This window comes from Pocillopora damicornis, chromosome 3, assembly GCF_964200805.1.
Source record: "Pocillopora damicornis chromosome 3, jaPocDami1.2, whole genome shotgun sequence".
In the NCBI taxonomy this organism is placed as follows: Eukaryota; Metazoa; Cnidaria; class Anthozoa; order Scleractinia; family Pocilloporidae; genus Pocillopora; species Pocillopora damicornis.
In genome coordinates, this window is record NC_142672.1 from 4,702,648 (window position 1) to 4,719,256 (window position 16,609).

The 16,609-nt window shown below is 39.1% G+C and overlaps 2 protein-coding genes across 3 annotated transcripts; one reads left to right on the top strand and one right to left on the bottom strand.

The window, feature by feature from the left end:
* Nucleotides 1-971: 971 nt before the first annotated feature.
* LOC113665914 (uncharacterized) lies at nucleotides 972-9,045 on the bottom strand. The gene is made up of 2 exons (XM_027181644.2): nucleotides 7,275-9,045; nucleotides 972-2,373 (listed from the first exon to the last, which is right to left on the bottom strand). Exons 1-2 carry the CDS (start codon nucleotides 8,921-8,923, stop codon nucleotides 1,731-1,733), a joined length of 2,292 nt encoding a protein of 763 aa, XP_027037445.2. The 5' UTR covers nucleotides 8,924-9,045; the 3' UTR covers nucleotides 972-1,730.
* LOC113665915 (uncharacterized) lies at nucleotides 5,255-16,515 on the top strand. 2 transcript variants are annotated; one of them, XM_089199792.1, is made up of 7 exons: nucleotides 5,255-5,331; nucleotides 9,394-9,527; nucleotides 9,870-9,967; nucleotides 13,202-13,329; nucleotides 13,765-13,833; nucleotides 14,563-14,970; nucleotides 15,590-16,515. In XM_089199792.1, exons 5-7 carry the CDS (start codon nucleotides 13,783-13,785, stop codon nucleotides 16,229-16,231), a joined length of 1,101 nt encoding a protein of 366 aa, XP_089055918.1. In that variant the 5' UTR covers nucleotides 5,255-5,331; nucleotides 9,394-9,527; nucleotides 9,870-9,967; nucleotides 13,202-13,329; nucleotides 13,765-13,782; the 3' UTR covers nucleotides 16,232-16,515. The 2 variants fall into 2 exon arrangements, with proteins under 2 accessions (XP_089055918.1, XP_027037446.2); XM_027181645.2 differs by lacking the exons at nucleotides 5,255-5,331; nucleotides 9,394-9,527; nucleotides 9,870-9,967 and having other exon boundaries at nucleotides 13,096-13,329.
* Nucleotides 16,516-16,609: the final 94 nt, after the last annotated feature.

Consider the following 16,609-nt stretch of genomic DNA (forward strand, 5'->3'; position numbering starts at 1 on the left):
TTTTTCGGTTTTTGTTTGGTGTAGCTTCTTCTCTAGACATCTTTTGTCTGTCAAAACATCACTTGACCCAGTTACAAGAGGAGAAACCCATGAATTCTGATCACGTCCCAAACTGTTATTTTTACTCCAAAGGAATTCGCGTCATAAGTATTCATCAAATAAACCATTACAGAACTTGACGTGACCCAGGTCGTGACGTAAGAATAACCTCGAAAAACTCGTGAAACGACACTTAAGAATTTGTCTTTGCGTGAAACTGTTTATTTTTTTTCTTTTTTAAGAAATTCGATAGACTCAGCAATTCTCTTGCATCTAGGTGAAAAATTTTACTTCGATTCAAAAGGAGAATCTTGTCACAAGGTAGATAGTGGGCTCAACGAAGCATATCGAACTAAACAATTGATGTGTCTCCAAGTTTTGCCTTAAATAGTAAAAATGCAAATTTGACATGACATTAATCAAGAATAAAAATTGATTGTGAGAATGTTATTTGAGCTCGTTCAAATAGGGATACTCTCAATTAGTCGTGGGGTTTTGGAAAATATAACGCTTTACCAGCTAGTTTGATCATGAGTGCCACTTAAAACATCCTTGACACTGATTTGGGATCACAATTGTCACAAAACTAAAGGATTTAAACTACAGTAGTTTGCGGGTCATACAATTAGGTTTATTTAAATTAAATATCTTAAATTAGTTACACTCCAGCCAATAAGAACAAAGAGGATTTATAGATCAAGGAACCAATGAGAAGAGCGAGAAATAATAGACAAGCAATCTGTTTGAAGCGCGGGAAAACGCGGGTGACCGAGTTTGCAAAGGATCAAGTTTCGTGAGGAGCCCAATGGGCTCCTGGTTTCGTGTGTTCCTTGTTGAGGGTGTTGTGCGAGTTTTATTTACTTGCCGCTTCCAGGAGTGGTTTGAGCAACTTAAGATTATTCGAGGGAAAGAAAAACACATTCAAACCTTCATTTTGCTCTGATATGAACCAATTAATTCATTTAATTCGATTTGAAATTAACCTTATCAATTCAGATCTACCCTTTGTAAATCACTTATAACAAGCTTGTCCTAAACTACAATTACCCTAAGGTCTTCATAAATGTTCAACTGACACCTCAAATGTATTGTGTGCTGAGAAATAAATACACTTACCACAAACTCAATCACACTTCTCTTTTCCTCTTGGCTGAACAGCTTGATACGAAACCTAACCAGTCTAAGCTACCATTATCAATTGAAAAAACAATTTGTTAGCGTTTTTAGCTATTTCTCGCGAAGCTTGAATCATGTTCTATGAGCAATATTATCGTCGTTGGCCTAATTTTGTCACAAGTAACAACACTACTCTTGTGATGTGCTATGTCGGTGGCATCGCTAAATATCATCTCGAAGTGAACAGACTTTACTAAATATCAGGTGTGCCTTTAAATTTACAGTCAGACTGTTCCCTTTCCGTAACTGTAAGTAACTATTTTAAACGTAAGAAATCATCGGAAGACAAAAGTGAACCACCGTCACCTGCGAAAGCGAGAGAAACCTTATCTCAAACTAGAAAATATTCCCTTATGATCATTCATAGTGTGCATAAGAGTGAATTAGTTGTGCCAAGGAAAAAGAGACAGCAAAACCTAACAGATACATAATTACATTCAAACTTCGAACAGAAAACATTATGTTTACACTTCTCTAAAGGATGGAGAAAATAATCCTATAGTGTGAGTTACAAGCTACTTTAAACTTGTAAATCTATGTTTGTTTATTACTTGTCGAGTTGGTAGTGCCCGGTCCTCCACAGGTAAACTCTGAGTTCGGCCTAGCGGCTGTTTACAATTTTTCTTCATTTCATCTTCTTCTTCCCACTTCTTTTTCAAAAGTTCGTGTTTTTGTTTTGCCATTTGCTCTCTTTTTTCTTCCATCAACAGAGCGTCGCGTTCCTTCTGCTGCAGCCATTTGTCGTACTTGGCTTGAGACATTCTCCTTCGCTGGTTCTTCTTGTCCTCTTGCTGTTTCTGCTGGTCTTCCAAACCTTTCTCCTTTTCTTTTTCCCTCTCATACTCTCGCTGCTTGTCCTCTAACCATTCTTCAAAAGATTTTCCCTTGAGCAATTTTGCTTGTTTCTCGTTTGTCTTAGCAGCCTCTTGAGCTTTTGCAAAGAGTCCCCTCAAGTGACTAAGATCCTTTTCGCTAAGCCATTGTTGGAAAGACTTCTTTCGTGAATCAAATATAGGCTCAGGGCTTACAGCTTGTAAGGATTCCTTCCTGACAGCAATCCACGCATTCCAGGGTCGATCCAGTCGTTCCTCTTCGTCCATATCTTTGTAACAGCGTAGATCTTTTAGGGAATCGGCTAGACTAACCTCACAAACAGACCTAAGACAAACAAAGAAAACAGCGGTCAGTTCTCTCTATCTATTTACAACATAGAGAAAAAAAAAAAAAAAGAAAAATACCCATTCACTTGATTTTACAACTTACAACAAAAATAGTGGGGGAGATCTATTCAAAGGAAGAGACCCTCTCGCAGTCATGCTCATCAAGCAAGGAAAAACCTTTTGTCAGATAGAAGTCTAGGTGTTCGGGTAGTAGCTTGAAGACAGCTGCATCCCTCCCGGCTCGTATTGCTAGTTGAATATCCGCAGAAAGTATTTGTCAAGTGTTCAAGTTTGGTTTGGATATCTTGATAACAATTTACTCAAGTGGTATGTGCTCTGTTTAAGCTGATCAATGTGTCTTTGTGAACCTTGACCAATGCGAGCTTTGTGAGAACAGACACCGTTCTAATTAGTAGCCACGACCAGTAAGGTCAATGGCTTTCCGTGAGATAAAAAGCTTTTTTTTCTCAGGGCGGTCTGGCCATAAAGAAGCTTACATATTTGTAGCTAAAGAGGTCCTCGAAAACTCGAACGTATGGCAAGATGAAACTTTACAAGATAAAACGTCTTAATTCCAACTACACTAAGTTTATTTTAAGTTCTAAAAGTGCTACGGCCATTTTAAGTTCTATTTACAGCGTACATTCGCGTTATTCGCACGTCTGAGATAGATCAGTTTTGTGCTTGCAGTTTACAGCAGACGAATAGATTAATGTTCCTTCGTCGAAATGGTTACAAAAAGGTCTGGCTTCTTCTGTCAGCGCCGTGCGATGCGGCTTGGGAAAGTAAAGAGCTTAAGTCGAAGTAATTAGATGAACGATAACACCTCACACTATCGTGTGATGTTATGTTTGCGCCGCCAAAAGTGGTCAACAATAGGCAAATGTCAACACAGTTTTGATTAGTTCCCACGGTTTTAAAGTCGCCTCTCATGGTAGCAAGGCGAGCTGTTCTGTTAAGACTTTGATACAAGACCATATAAGTACTTAACCAAAGGAAAGAAAACGTTTTCAAATGTGTTCCTGAATGCAAAGATGCTGAATGAAGAATTTGCTTCCATTCATATCTGCTGCATCAATACTAAAGAGGATACAACTTATACTTTACATTTCCTCAATTGTTCCGTTACTTGATGACGTCATTTGACGGCTTTCCTTCCCTTCCACCTTAAAACCTCGGTTATTTCTCATCGTAATTCCTTCATATCAAACATTCCAGGATCGCTAATATTTTCCGAGAAATTTTTGAACGGTTTTTCCACTCAAAGTGTGGAAGCGTGGCGAATTTCTAGAGGTAAACTTTTCTGGCGCTAACTGAAGCATGGTTATTTGAATAATACTAATCAGTATTCAACACTCTTTTCGAATGAAAAAAAGATGTCTAAAAAAGATGAAATTGCTTCAAAGTTGTAAAAGTGCAGAAAATATATCCAAGAGATTCCTGTCTGTATCACAAAATGACCAACAAGTGCCTGATGTTCTGTGAAAGAAATGTTTTTGATTGCACATTTCCAGAAATTTTCAGACAGTTTGTTTACCATATCAGTTCTGACTGCCACACGAAATCTTAGAACATTTCCGTAATCTTAAAGTTTTGTCCTGAAGACCAGATTGCTGGATTTAGACGATAAGATCTTAGCGCTTCAAAAAAAAACTGTAGGGCTTCCTGAAGGACATCCGGAATAGTACTTGTTAACATTTGTTAAACACAGCAAAGTACTTCAAGATGAAATCGTGCAATGTGCTTTTGATGGAGAAGTCGATAAACTCGAGCTTTCCGAAAGAACTAAGAAATCGATGGCAATACTATAATGACTAAGAAAGATGGTTTTTTTTTCAGAGAGAGAGACTATCCTGTTTCGCGAAAGCAGGCAACAGTCATTTATGACCAAAGAAGTTTGCGTCAGTCCTTTGAGCAGCCAGGCCTAATGAGCGTGCATACGCCATCAATTTTTAAAACAAAAATTCTCGCTGTGACATTCAATCTCTTTGGTCTTGTGAACCAGATCACGTAAAAAGTGTTGCCTAAATCCCGTTTCTCCGTCAGAAACGCACCCGTAGTTACTCTTCAAGCTACTGAGAAGAATCAGTCGCCGTCCTAGCTTTCTTGTTTCAGGAATGCTAACATCCATTTTTAGTTCATTAGTTCATTAAACCCTTCATTGGGTTATCGCGAAAGCTTATTAACTTACAGTAAGAATTTCCTTTAGGGACACGTCTTGAAACAGGACCACCTATCCGAAGGTCCCCCACTAAGAAAATCTTACCTAATTTTTACCAGCGCTTGCCATATATCCGTTTGAACCAATGGCTTATCCACCGTGCTTCAACGACTAGTCAACTGATTAACTGAACGCTGTATCCCAATTAATTTAAGCGATGCGTTAAAATGACATTCAAGTGAAAGTAAACTTAATCCTTGTCCACACAGTGGAATAACATGTAAAGGTTTAATAAGTGTAATGTGGATTCAGAAATCTGGCGCCGTCAGTCAATTCTACACCACATGTGACATTCATCTAAATACTTCTGCATACAATACTCGATTTTGCTTGCATTGGTTTTGTTTTCAGTGCACTGAGAACGACCTGAAATGACTACCCCTTGAGTGCTTTTGTTTCCGAAGAACATTTGACTTCTCTTGTTTAGACAAAGTGACCACAATTTGGAGAACGTGGGGACAACTTTGGTCAAAGAAAAGACTTGAGAAAACAAATGAAGGTTTTAGTAATCCCGGATATTGTAGTCGATTTATCCGACCGCTTAACAAAATAACCGAGATAAACAAAATTATTCTGATCACGCTCTCTCATTGGTCCAGTTCCGGTTTTATATCGGAAAGGAAATATTGGTTAAGTCAAGAGAATATTCTCTTACTTAAGTCTGTTTGGTAGTCAACCGGTTTGAAAAGAAAAAATCGTAATGTTTAAGGCATCACCTCCCTTCCACCCTGAAAGGTAATGTTTATTTTTAAACGATATTTATGGTCTTTTCCTCGAGTTTTCTTTTCTTTCTCTCCAGTATTGACTTGCACAAGTGACAGACATGAGACAAGTTGACAATGTAATCATTTCTGACGAATGTGTTCTCAATAAGCTACAGTTCAGTGATTGTAGTTTTGTGAATGTCTCGGCGGATGGTCGGAAACGCGTCAAGTCAACTCATAAAAAAGCGTATTTTTTCCGGGTCATTCTAAGCCGGGTAAGCTGTTCGCAAATTAATTAACAACATCACCGATCGACGAAAACAGACAGGCCAAGGAACAATAGTGCACGTCTCTTCAGGACCAAAATACCCAACAGTGTCGTGTTTACAAAAAAGAAAAATCGCGCGACATTGATTCTACAGTTAGCAAGCGTTGTGGAACTGTTCGCTGTGGTGTAGCACAACGATTTTATTAAAAAAAACTGACCAAGTAAAGTTTCTCTTAGGGCAAAAGAAACCGTGTTTTGGTTATAGGCTTTGTAAACTCTCACGACAGGAGTCTGTAGCCTAAAATAACTGATGATGAGAAGTTATTTTTTTCTTTTGCATGAAAATTAATGAGCTTCCCGCGTGGCTAAAATAACACATCCAATTTTTCAATCTGTTCGAGTTCATTCAGGTTCTTTCAACTGGAACATAGGATTATTTGTGTTCGTTTATGAAATCAATAATCACGTTTTCGAATTAAAACTGTTTACTAGGATCCATTCGTACTTAAGAAGATCTTGAATTCTTGACTTGTTTGTGTTACAACGATTTGTGGGTGAAAATGAAACCACTTATTTGTGGTCTAAACGTAGGTAAAGGTCGTCATAGGGTGCTTTGAGAGATCACAAAATTTAATTAGGAATGAGTCCAGATAAATAGTCTCACACTCGTGAATTACAGAGAAAACAAATCATCAGACCGAAAAGAAAACTCTCTAAGGTTTTTCCTCATAAAAGAAAAACAGGTGTTTAAAACTAAAACTATCATAGCTTGTTCAACAAAAGCATTTTTGAACGGGGAAAAAAATGGAAAGCTGGCTCGATAAGTTTATTATAGAGCTCTGGTATTTGTTTACAATCGTAGGTCGTGTTGTTTCAAGTACCAACGGCAAATTATAGAAGTTAAATTAAAACATCACTTAAGAACAACTCCAAAACACAACGGAAAAGCTTTAAATGTAACCAGTTACACGATTTAAAACAGTCTGGTTAAATTAACTTATGAATTGTTTTTTCAATAAAACTGATTATGTGAACGTGTAATCGAAATTACAACCTTAAACGCTCTGTTCTTTAGCGTTTATCTATCTCTTTGTTAATAAACTGGTTTCCTCTTATTCATTTGAATATGCTAAATCAAAAGAGCACGTTCGTGGAAAAAAGTTTGTGACAGCGGAGAAGTTAAGGTCAACTGGTGTTATATACATGAAACCAAAAACGTCACGTAGAGTGGCTCCACACAACCAGTTTCAACTTACAACTGATTTAAAGTTACGACATCTCTCAACTTTATTTTTATTTTTAAGCTCTTCGACCATGCAAATTTTTTAAAGAAAAATAACTGTTTTCTCTTAATTGCGTTCGTGTAGATTTCACAATCGGCAACACATAATCTTTAGACATATTGCACAAGCAAGAGTTTGTTTACTTGCCAAACTATTAATATTTATGAAGCAGCAGTAAGTCCGGATAAGAACTTCGCAGACGCTATAGAGCGTGCGAAGGTAACAAATTAAAGTCACTGTGTTGCAAGTCATGGAAACTGAGCTTGTTCTGTTAAGCTATATAGACGGTCATTCTAAAGGATGGCAATGTTCACATCCTCGTACTTTGCTTCTGAGACTGTACAACAATTCCAATTTGGAAAAGGGTCAATAAAGAAAGGCAGAGGCCACTTATATATTGATAGTTAACGAGTATGTACCTACCTTGCCTTGCCTCTTCTGAACATTATAGGAGAGGCAGGCTGTCCCTTGATGTCTCCGTGTAGATCAGCTGTAATGGTCGTGCGAGGAAACCTGACACCATTCATCTTGTTCATAGCTGCTACCGGCTCAGAGCCGCGTCTTCGATCCAGCAGTGCTCTTGAAAATTTTGGCGAAACCGGAGCGGTACTGCGCGATGGCTTGAACAACAATCGTGGACTCTGTGGAGAACCTGGCGCGCTTTTCGAGACAAAATCATCGGTAGGTGACTCTTCCGTCGGATTCAATCGTCGATTCAACATGGGAGAATTCGGCCCGCTGTTAGTTCGTACAAGAGCTTGTTTCATTCTCCTAATTTGCAGGTTGGACGCGGATGAGCTCAGGACGTTTCCAAGGGCATGAGGTTTCTGTGTTTGGCCTTCTAAAGGAGGCAGATGATTTTCATTTACATCAGTTTCTTCCTCTTCCTCGAGGTAGATTTTCGGACAGCGCACAGTTCGCGCGCTCTTTGGCCTGTAAGGATCGGTTTCCTTAAACCGCCGTTGGAGCAAGTGTTGATTGGATTGCACATTAAGGGTTTGCGGTCTACTCGGCCTGTGGGAAATATTTGACGACTCGTCAGAGCTTTCTGAAGAACATGGACTGTGCACTTGTTGAAGGCTCCTCTCACACGTTGCCAAGCCATCTTGTTGATTCACTCCAACATGTGAATTTGGGGGCGTCACCTGTTCTGATTTCGAGTTCACAGCAAAACTCAATCCTTCGTCACACTCGGTGATCACTAATTCCTCGTCCTTGACACAAATTGGTTTAATCACATCTGCACTTCTGCTGTCACCATCATCTTGTCCTTCGCATGCGGAAATGTTTCCTCTTGATCGGTTTTTTTCTTCCACAGAGTCCTCTGACTCGCTTTCTTCGCTCAAATCTATTCCAGACTCGGCGGAATTGCGTTCCATTCGTTCGCCCTTTTCATTATACATGTATTTATAAAGTAATCTTTCCGTCTCGCTATAATTTAATCGTCGCGCAATATCAATCGGGGTCTCTCTATTAATGTCTATTAGTGTTAAGTTCTCCTTTGATGGTTTGATCAAATGTTTGGCCACAAACTCCACACAGTTTACCTTTCCACTTGCTGCAGCAGCGTGAAAAAGATTCCTACCCGCTCGAGTAGTTGTTTGATGGTCGCACTGAATGTCCATAGTTTGGAGCCGCTCCAGTAATTTTTCATGTCCACCGCAGCAAGCGATGTAAAAAGCGACAAACAATCGCTCCTCTTTACTGATCTGTTGCATAGGAAGCTTAGTTCTTATGCAAACGTTCTCGATATCATTGTTCAAGCAAACGCAAATAAACTTGTTCCACCACACAGGTACTTTAACGACAACGACAGCATCATTGCCCATCATCTGAATAGCTTCTGTGAGGGGCATCCAGTCGTTTAACTCCTGGTTTGGGTTTTTCAAAGCGCTTACTTGCTGTAGATTACATGGGATACCAAATTGCAACTCACAGGTGACCTTTAAGTCCCTGACAGTCGCGTTCCGTTTATCGCGAACTTCAATCTTTTCTGTTGATCCATTTGGTAACTCAATTGAAACCACTTGGTTATCTTCGGTCAAAGACTGCGCTCCCAGATGATTTGTCATTTTTTAGACTTTCTGACGTTGCACATATGCTCTTGACTGAAGAAATATTTCTTCTCTGACTTGAGTCAGCAGACACCAAACACCACACGACTTTATGACACAAGCGACTTTATATTTGTGATACACTCGTTGGCACTTGTTCTCCCTTTATACAACACCGCGCAACTGGTAACGTCACCGCATAGTGTGACAATGACATCAGTGAGGTTCCTCTTTGATTTCGCTGCCACGATACTATTTATGGTGAAAGTTCATTCCACACTTCCGATCCAATGAACTCTAGCATGTCATTTTGAGTCTCTTCGTCAATTTTTTTCTGGATGTAGAACATGAAATTAAATATTTTGGTTTATCAATTCACAGCAATGGCCCTGGGTGCAGATTTTATTAAGACATTATCTACGTGAGTAATTAGCGATTACTGTTTACTAAAGACGTCACATGTTTATTGTTTCCTCTAATTTTTATAGTGAACCCCTCAGTAATCAGATATCAAGACATATCTGACACCAGAGTCACGAATAACACGAACATTGAGCGATTTCAGGTACACTTGGGTTCTCAGATGCTGCTTTTCTATATGGTCTTTCTAACTTATTCCTCGGTAAGTTTTTTCTTGTAAAGTCTTTGTTATTGCCTAATAGAGCAACCACAAATTAATGAACACCGCGTCGTCCTTCGCATTTGAGGTGATTTTGAGGTACACTTATTCATTCTCTCCGGATTTTCGAGACAAAAGGCTAATTTGAAGAAGATTAGAACTTTAAGGTTACTTTAATCCAGGTCTTAAGTGATTTCTAAATATCCATTAAACGTGATACTAAGTAAAACAAGTAAATTAGACTCGCAGAATGTCACGTCAGACCTTTCAAAGCATGAAAGCGAAGAGTCATTTTTACACCTCACCTACAGTTTCCTTTATCTAAATCAGTTATTTAATCTGTAGGATTTACCAGATTCCGTCATTTTGTCGTTTCATGAATCCTCTGACGTCAAGACTTGAACAAGAAAGACATTCTCTTATGGGAAATATAAATATAAGAGGTAAGGGAAGAGCTGAATTTGGGTGGGCATGTACTAAAATGTTAACCACAAATGAATTAATCCATCTTTCTCAATGAATTTTCACATATCTCACACAGGGAAACAAATCTTCGCTCATTGCATCGAATTTTTCACAGTTCCACATAACTTGAGGAAAAGGACATGAACGTTCCTCAATCAAAGAACTCTTAAAAAAGAATTTCAGATTTTATTTTCCAATCAATTAGTTGTCAATTTTTTGCTATTAGTTATATGTTAAACATACCAGAACGCCTTTTCATTATGAATTCAGTTTTAAATCCTGACATTCAAATCAACGTAAAATGTTTGGTTGTTTCTTAGAAACGAGAAAGACAGATCCACGGTCGAATCAGTACTTGCTATAAATGGTGGAAAATTTGGTTCACTTTGAAATTCGTGTTTATCGACTCTGAGTGCTGATCTAATATCACGGGAAACAACATGACTCTCCGTAAACCTAATGGGGTCATCAGTTTTATTTTTGCAGTTGCTGTTGTTGTTATAGTTTTTTTTTCCTCGTTTCTCGTTTCGAAAATTTGTTTCTTAAATTATAAATTTAAAGTATTCCAGGCGTCCAGTTAGCAAAGGAGACGCAAAAGCAAAAAAATGATGCGCGTTTTTTTTTTTTTTTTTCATTTTCGCACGACGAGATTAACGTTCCCCGTATAGAAACTAATCCCTGAGACAGTAAATTATTCTTTTAACAACAATCAACGGTTACATTTACCCGAATCGTGCTGGTCCTTCGAGCACAGATTCCGAACTTGATAACAACACGTTTAAGAAAAGCCAGTGATTACTACAGCTGACCCTCCTGGCTTCCTTTATTCCGGTTTCTTCGCTTATATTGGCTGTCCGGCTCTTGGTAGTGTCTGGGAAATATCAGGTGTTAGTGCATTCTTGAGAGAATTAATGAAGGGTTCAGCCCTGGATGGACTAACGAGGTCTTATTTGACTTTGTGAATAGCGGTGAAAAGGGCTGGAAAAAGATCAACTCAAGTTTTTGTATGAATTGGTTATTAGATTTCAAATGAATAACGGATGAAGTCGATTAGAGACAATTCCTGTTAGTTTTCGTTAAAAAAGAATTTCTCGAGGAAGATCGACTTGAGTCGACTACTCAGTGATTCAATATACCTTAGAGTTATTGAACTCTTTTCAATTAACATAAGAGGACAAAAACTTGGCAAAGAAGCAAAGCAGAACCTGGAATGCCAGCTTTGATTATCTAATAATCTGCCAGTGTCCTACCCAAATGCTTTAATCTGCTTGACCACGCTACCTAAAAAACCATGAGACTGTACAACAGTTTAATTTTGAACGACTAGTAGATTTATACTGAAACTAAATTTCTGTGGGTGACATTTGATACGGGCCTCGCCCTCACCACTATCGCGCGACAGGAATCGAGAATAAATTTTTTGTTGGTTTAAGAAATGAGGTTAAATAGAAAAAAATTATTATTTGATTATTGTGGAAAACTATGTCAGTAATTTTTTAAAATGTTGTGCGTGGCTTGCCGGCCTTTCAGTATATCTGTTGCTATCAGGATGCCATCCGCACAGTTTCTAGTAAATCAGTACCTTTACTGCGTTGATGCTCCATTGAGAAAGCATTACCTGTTGATGAATTATCTTCAGAGATATTTAAGAAGATATATAATGGATAACCATTGGTAAACCTTATTTTCCAGGAGCTGCAAGCTTATAGTTCTGGTCGGAAATAGAAAACTAAAAACCGCTAACGAAAGATAATTGAGGAGCAGGAAATTTTTCTAAGATGTTTTTGGCTTTCTGACGCAGTTCCAGAGTTTGAATCTTTTGTAATCCACTTGAAATAGAGACCTGTGTTTGTCGGCTGGAATTCCGTTTTGCATCTCTGCAAAACAAAAGGCAATAGAAAAAAACGTGATCGAAGAGAAATGAAGTGGAACAAATATTTACAAAGCGCTGGATGATGTTACTAATGTGCTTTACTAAAGCATTAACGCGAGCTATTCCGGCTATTTAAGAGATCATAAATGCTAACTTCTGCCTGTAAATTTGGTTTTGGTTTAAATCTAGTGGTTTTCCGGTCGGCTTTCTATAATTCGCGAATCAGTTTGAGAAGGTACTAGAAATTTGATTATTGTCTATTTTGTCAGTCGATAACAGTCAATATTGCCTCAGGGCTTGGTACAAGAAAGCTCCTCTTCTTCCAGAAGAAAACGTGCTTCAAGACAGGCACGCAATCTATCAACATGATTTAGCAGCTATTATTTGATTGTACAATGTTTTTAGGAATCCTCCTGCACCCATTTCGTGTTAAGAGGCCTTCGTCTCACAAGATGTCCCATTTGCTTTACGCCGTCATAAACAGACGGCTACAGACCTCCTTCGACCACGTTATTGTGTTTAAAGTATTTCCTGCTTTCCTACTCTGATTAATTTCCTTCTCCGCTTTTATCCTGTCTTATTTCCCACGCCATATTCCCCATCGAGTTTTTCGTGACCTTTCAGTTTTCATCAAAACGCTTTGCGCTGTTGTTAAAAATAGGTTTTAGTGAGAAGTCAATTTGCGCTCTTTCGTTGATGCTCGTTTATTTATTTTTTACCAAATTTTAATTCCCTTTAATGCATGCTTTATTGTGACTGGATTATGATGCACAATTACATGGTGGAATATAATTAGTGTGCTTTGTTAGACAAGTTGTACATGTAGATGTCATTATAGCAATATATCTTTTGTTTGAAGACTTTCGCTTCATGATATCACGTTTGGAAGAGACGCGCTTTCCTTAGGACAGATAAGGTGTTGATTTGCTCTCGATCAGTGGCTGAAGTACTTCCGCTTTGATGGAGCTATGCTGTAAACTAAGACGCTGATGTAAGCAATATCAGCAGAACACCGGCGTTAAATGAACTTAAATGATAAAAATAAACGAAACTAATTGTTTGGGTTTGGGTGTCTCGTTTGCAATGTCCGTCGGAACCACTTGTAAAAAGGAAAGAACGTGGGAGAGTAGAAAAGTCAGTTTTGGAGATGAATCTGCAAAGTAAAATACCGTTTCTTTCATGTTTAACTGCTGAAACCACAAATTAAATGTGATAACGAGCTTTCTTTCAAAGACAATGCGTTGACTAGATGGGAGAGCTAACTCTTCTAATTGTAAACACGATGACGTCACTTTGGTAGAATCGTCACCCGCGGTGATTTGTGGATCTCGATCATCAGGTCATTCCAAACTTTCAAACCTATGGTAACAGCCAGTACATCTATCGTTGTTGACTCGCCAGTTTCAGAGAAGAAAAAGGGAGCTTGACTGAATATGGTTTAGTTACGACAATTCCATTTACAGTCTAGTAAGTATGAGTACTGAGCCTTCTAAAGTAAGAGTGGATAATTTATTTTCGCCATAGTCCATTTGTCGCCCCCATTTCAAGAGAGCGTTTTGCGCCTTTCAAATTAAGAAGGATTGCTATTTGTCAGAATTTAGCATCCCACTAGTATGGAACTTAAAAAAGGTATTAAAAGAAGGATATACCCATGCAGCTGAAATCATTGTCGAGTTCGTTGTCTGTTAAATTTTCAAGTCATTAATTTATGGCAACGAAACTCTTCCCGCATTACTGCGGTACACGGTTAAATTATAAGAACCCATAGTGTCTTCTTAAATTTATAACTGAAGAACGTTAGGAGATGAAAGGTTATCGAGTTATTTGTTATTTCTAACTTGGTCAACTGAGAGACTTTTCAGCTATGAACACTTTGGTTATTTGATTTGTTTTTATCTTAAGCTCGTAGATCAAACCGTCATGGGATATTTCAGGGTCATATTGTTAATGCAACTAGTTGCCGTTGTAAAGGTAAAATTGAAGTTTTTATAAACCTCTATTGGGTGAGAAGGCAAGTTTTTAAAGTCTTTAACTAAAGCTCTGTTTGCTGAGCGTTGGCTTCAGATAGGAAAATTTCTTAAATCAACTAAGAGCATAAAACGACATTTTGGTTACCCCTACATCAACTCAAGTACCTGTAACAGTGTCGCTTAATTATGAATACAAACAGAAAAAATTGAGAAGAAAATGAACGAGAATCTCTAGAATGACAAGATGGGAAGGGCCATTACCAAATCTCAAATTAAAGCAATCTTTACGTTCAAAATAGAAGAACTTGAATTGTTTTGTTAAATGAAAAAAATTGTCCGCCAAAATGGCATTGGGAACTTTTCCCTTAAAATCGCTGGGTTTTAATTCACCAAGTTACACCTGTTCATACCTGCTGACTTACCCGCCTCTCGTTTCCTTTGGGCGCTTTCAAAACACTTTTGCCGGGGAAATAGTGTGGATTGCTTACACTAGCCACGTGCCAAAAATGTGTACCCCGTTAAGATTTCATTTTCAGTTCTACAAATAAACTTAATTTCAACCAAAAGGGATTGACTGGGAGCTCGTCAATGAACCAAAAATTAACTCTATTTTGTATCAATTGCAGTGAAAATAAATTTTAAAACGAAAGTGTGATCCAGTGTTTCAATCTATATTTGATCTTGATACTCGTCCAAGATAAATCTTGTCGACGCCATGATTATCTTTTAGCTTGTTCACATTCCGAGGGAACAATGGCCGAGGCTTGGCGACCAAATAACCCAGGATATTCTGGATTCAATTCAAACATTTGATCTTCTTAACCAAGAACTCTCCATGGGATTTTTTGTAAGAGGAGTCGCGGGCCCCCAGGGACCTCCGGGAGCAAAAGGTCCCCTTGGTAGTTCCGGAATCACTGGATCAGCTGGCATGCCAGGATGGCCTGGTCCCCCAGGGCAGCATGGCCAGGTCGGGTTACCAGGACCACCCGGACCTCCAGGGCCACAGGGGCCCCCAGGGGCAAAAGGAGGAATGGGATTCGGAGGCTTGCCAGGACAGGTCGGAATGCCCGGAGTCCCTGGGCATCCAATGTGGAAGATAACAACGGATATTTATACTCCGCTATATACAGTGCAAACGGTAAGTGCAGCAAGATTGATAATCTTACGGACATGGCAGACAGTCTCTTAAGGTAGGTAATTTAGTGTTAACAACTGAGTTGAAAACGTAAATTAGCCACCGTAAAGGGTAGAAAAGCTGACATTTCGAGCGTTAGCCCTTCATCAATCGCTCTGACGAAGGGCTAATGCTCGAAACGTCAGCTTTTCTACCCTTTACGGTGGCTAATTTACGTTTTCAACTCAGTTGTTAACACTTAATTACCTGCTATACTCTCCCACCGACGCAGCGCCACAGTTTCTTTAGAAACTTACCCCTTTAGTCACTTAAGGTACTTCTATTCACATATAGCAGTAACGTGCGAAATATTTGCATTGCTGTTAAGATAACAGAAATAAAGTTTCTAAGAACACAGTAGTGAATAGCCGTCTAGGGAATTCTGGTGAAGATTTATGAAAAGTTTATCAGCGTTCGATTGGAAATTGTGCCAACCGCGTTACACCCGAACTCCCATTTTATCACTGAATTGAAGTTCTCTGGCAGCTTAATTGTTATTAACTAGTGTCTATTCTTAAAGAACCAAAACGAAAAATTTTTAAAGAGTGGGAGAAATGACGGTTTTGTTGACCTGACTTTGCAGAACGTGACCGTCATGTGTGTTGGTGACCGTGCGTTATTACAATGCAGTTCTGGCAAACGAGTGAAAGTAACTCAAGCTCGGTGGGGAGAGGGTAACTCTGTGACATGCACCAGCTCTGCACCTGCCGATTCATCTACCTCTACACCTAACACAAATGTCCCAGATCCAAGACATGTGACCGACCAAATAAGGGAACGTTGCGCAAAACAACAACATTGCGATGTGCAGGCAAGTGCGCCATTCTTTCAGAGTGTTCCGAGCTCGTCTAAGTATCTAAAGGTGTGGCATGAATGTATTCCTGATGTCTCAGGGGTCATTTTACCAACACGGACCGCAAGAAGGGAGAGAATTGACCCCAATATCCAAAAGAGAGATTTCTTTCTCCGATCAGGTGAAAAAAAAGGCACGGGGTCTGAACCTGTCAAGTGGTACGCTGAAGGCTTGGTAACTAGTGCCTCTCGCAATCTCAGTGGTGGCAGTGTAAAAGAAAATGCGCACAGGGGCAAAAGCAACGAGCAAATCTCATCCAGAAGGAACGAGTCAGCAGCAGAGAAGGAAAAAAGAAGTGAGGGTGGCTACGAGAGCGCCCAGTTAGCTCAGGTGTTGGACGAATTGATGCGACCACCTTCTGTATACACATAACTTAGAGATTAAAAAAACGATTTGGTTCTCTTACTTAGCCTTAGTAAAAACGAATTGCTCCTGATACATCGATGAGCTAACTAAAAACGCGCACTAAAATAACATCTAAGAAACATTCCGCGCGGTTGGTGCTTTCATTGCTGTATGAATGCCTAGCCATAGTGTAATCTCTAGCCTAATTGTCGCATGGTCTCTATGTGTCAACGCTTAGGCACATTTGCACATGTAACTATTTATTATTTAACCCACACCAAGCTTTATGGAATTAAAATATTCCGGCAAAATATTCGTTTCAAAGCCCTATCAGTCATCGCAATGTGCAGTGTAGTTAAAATCAAGTGTTTCCTTTCTGTGGTATACTCATTCATCCCCACCCCT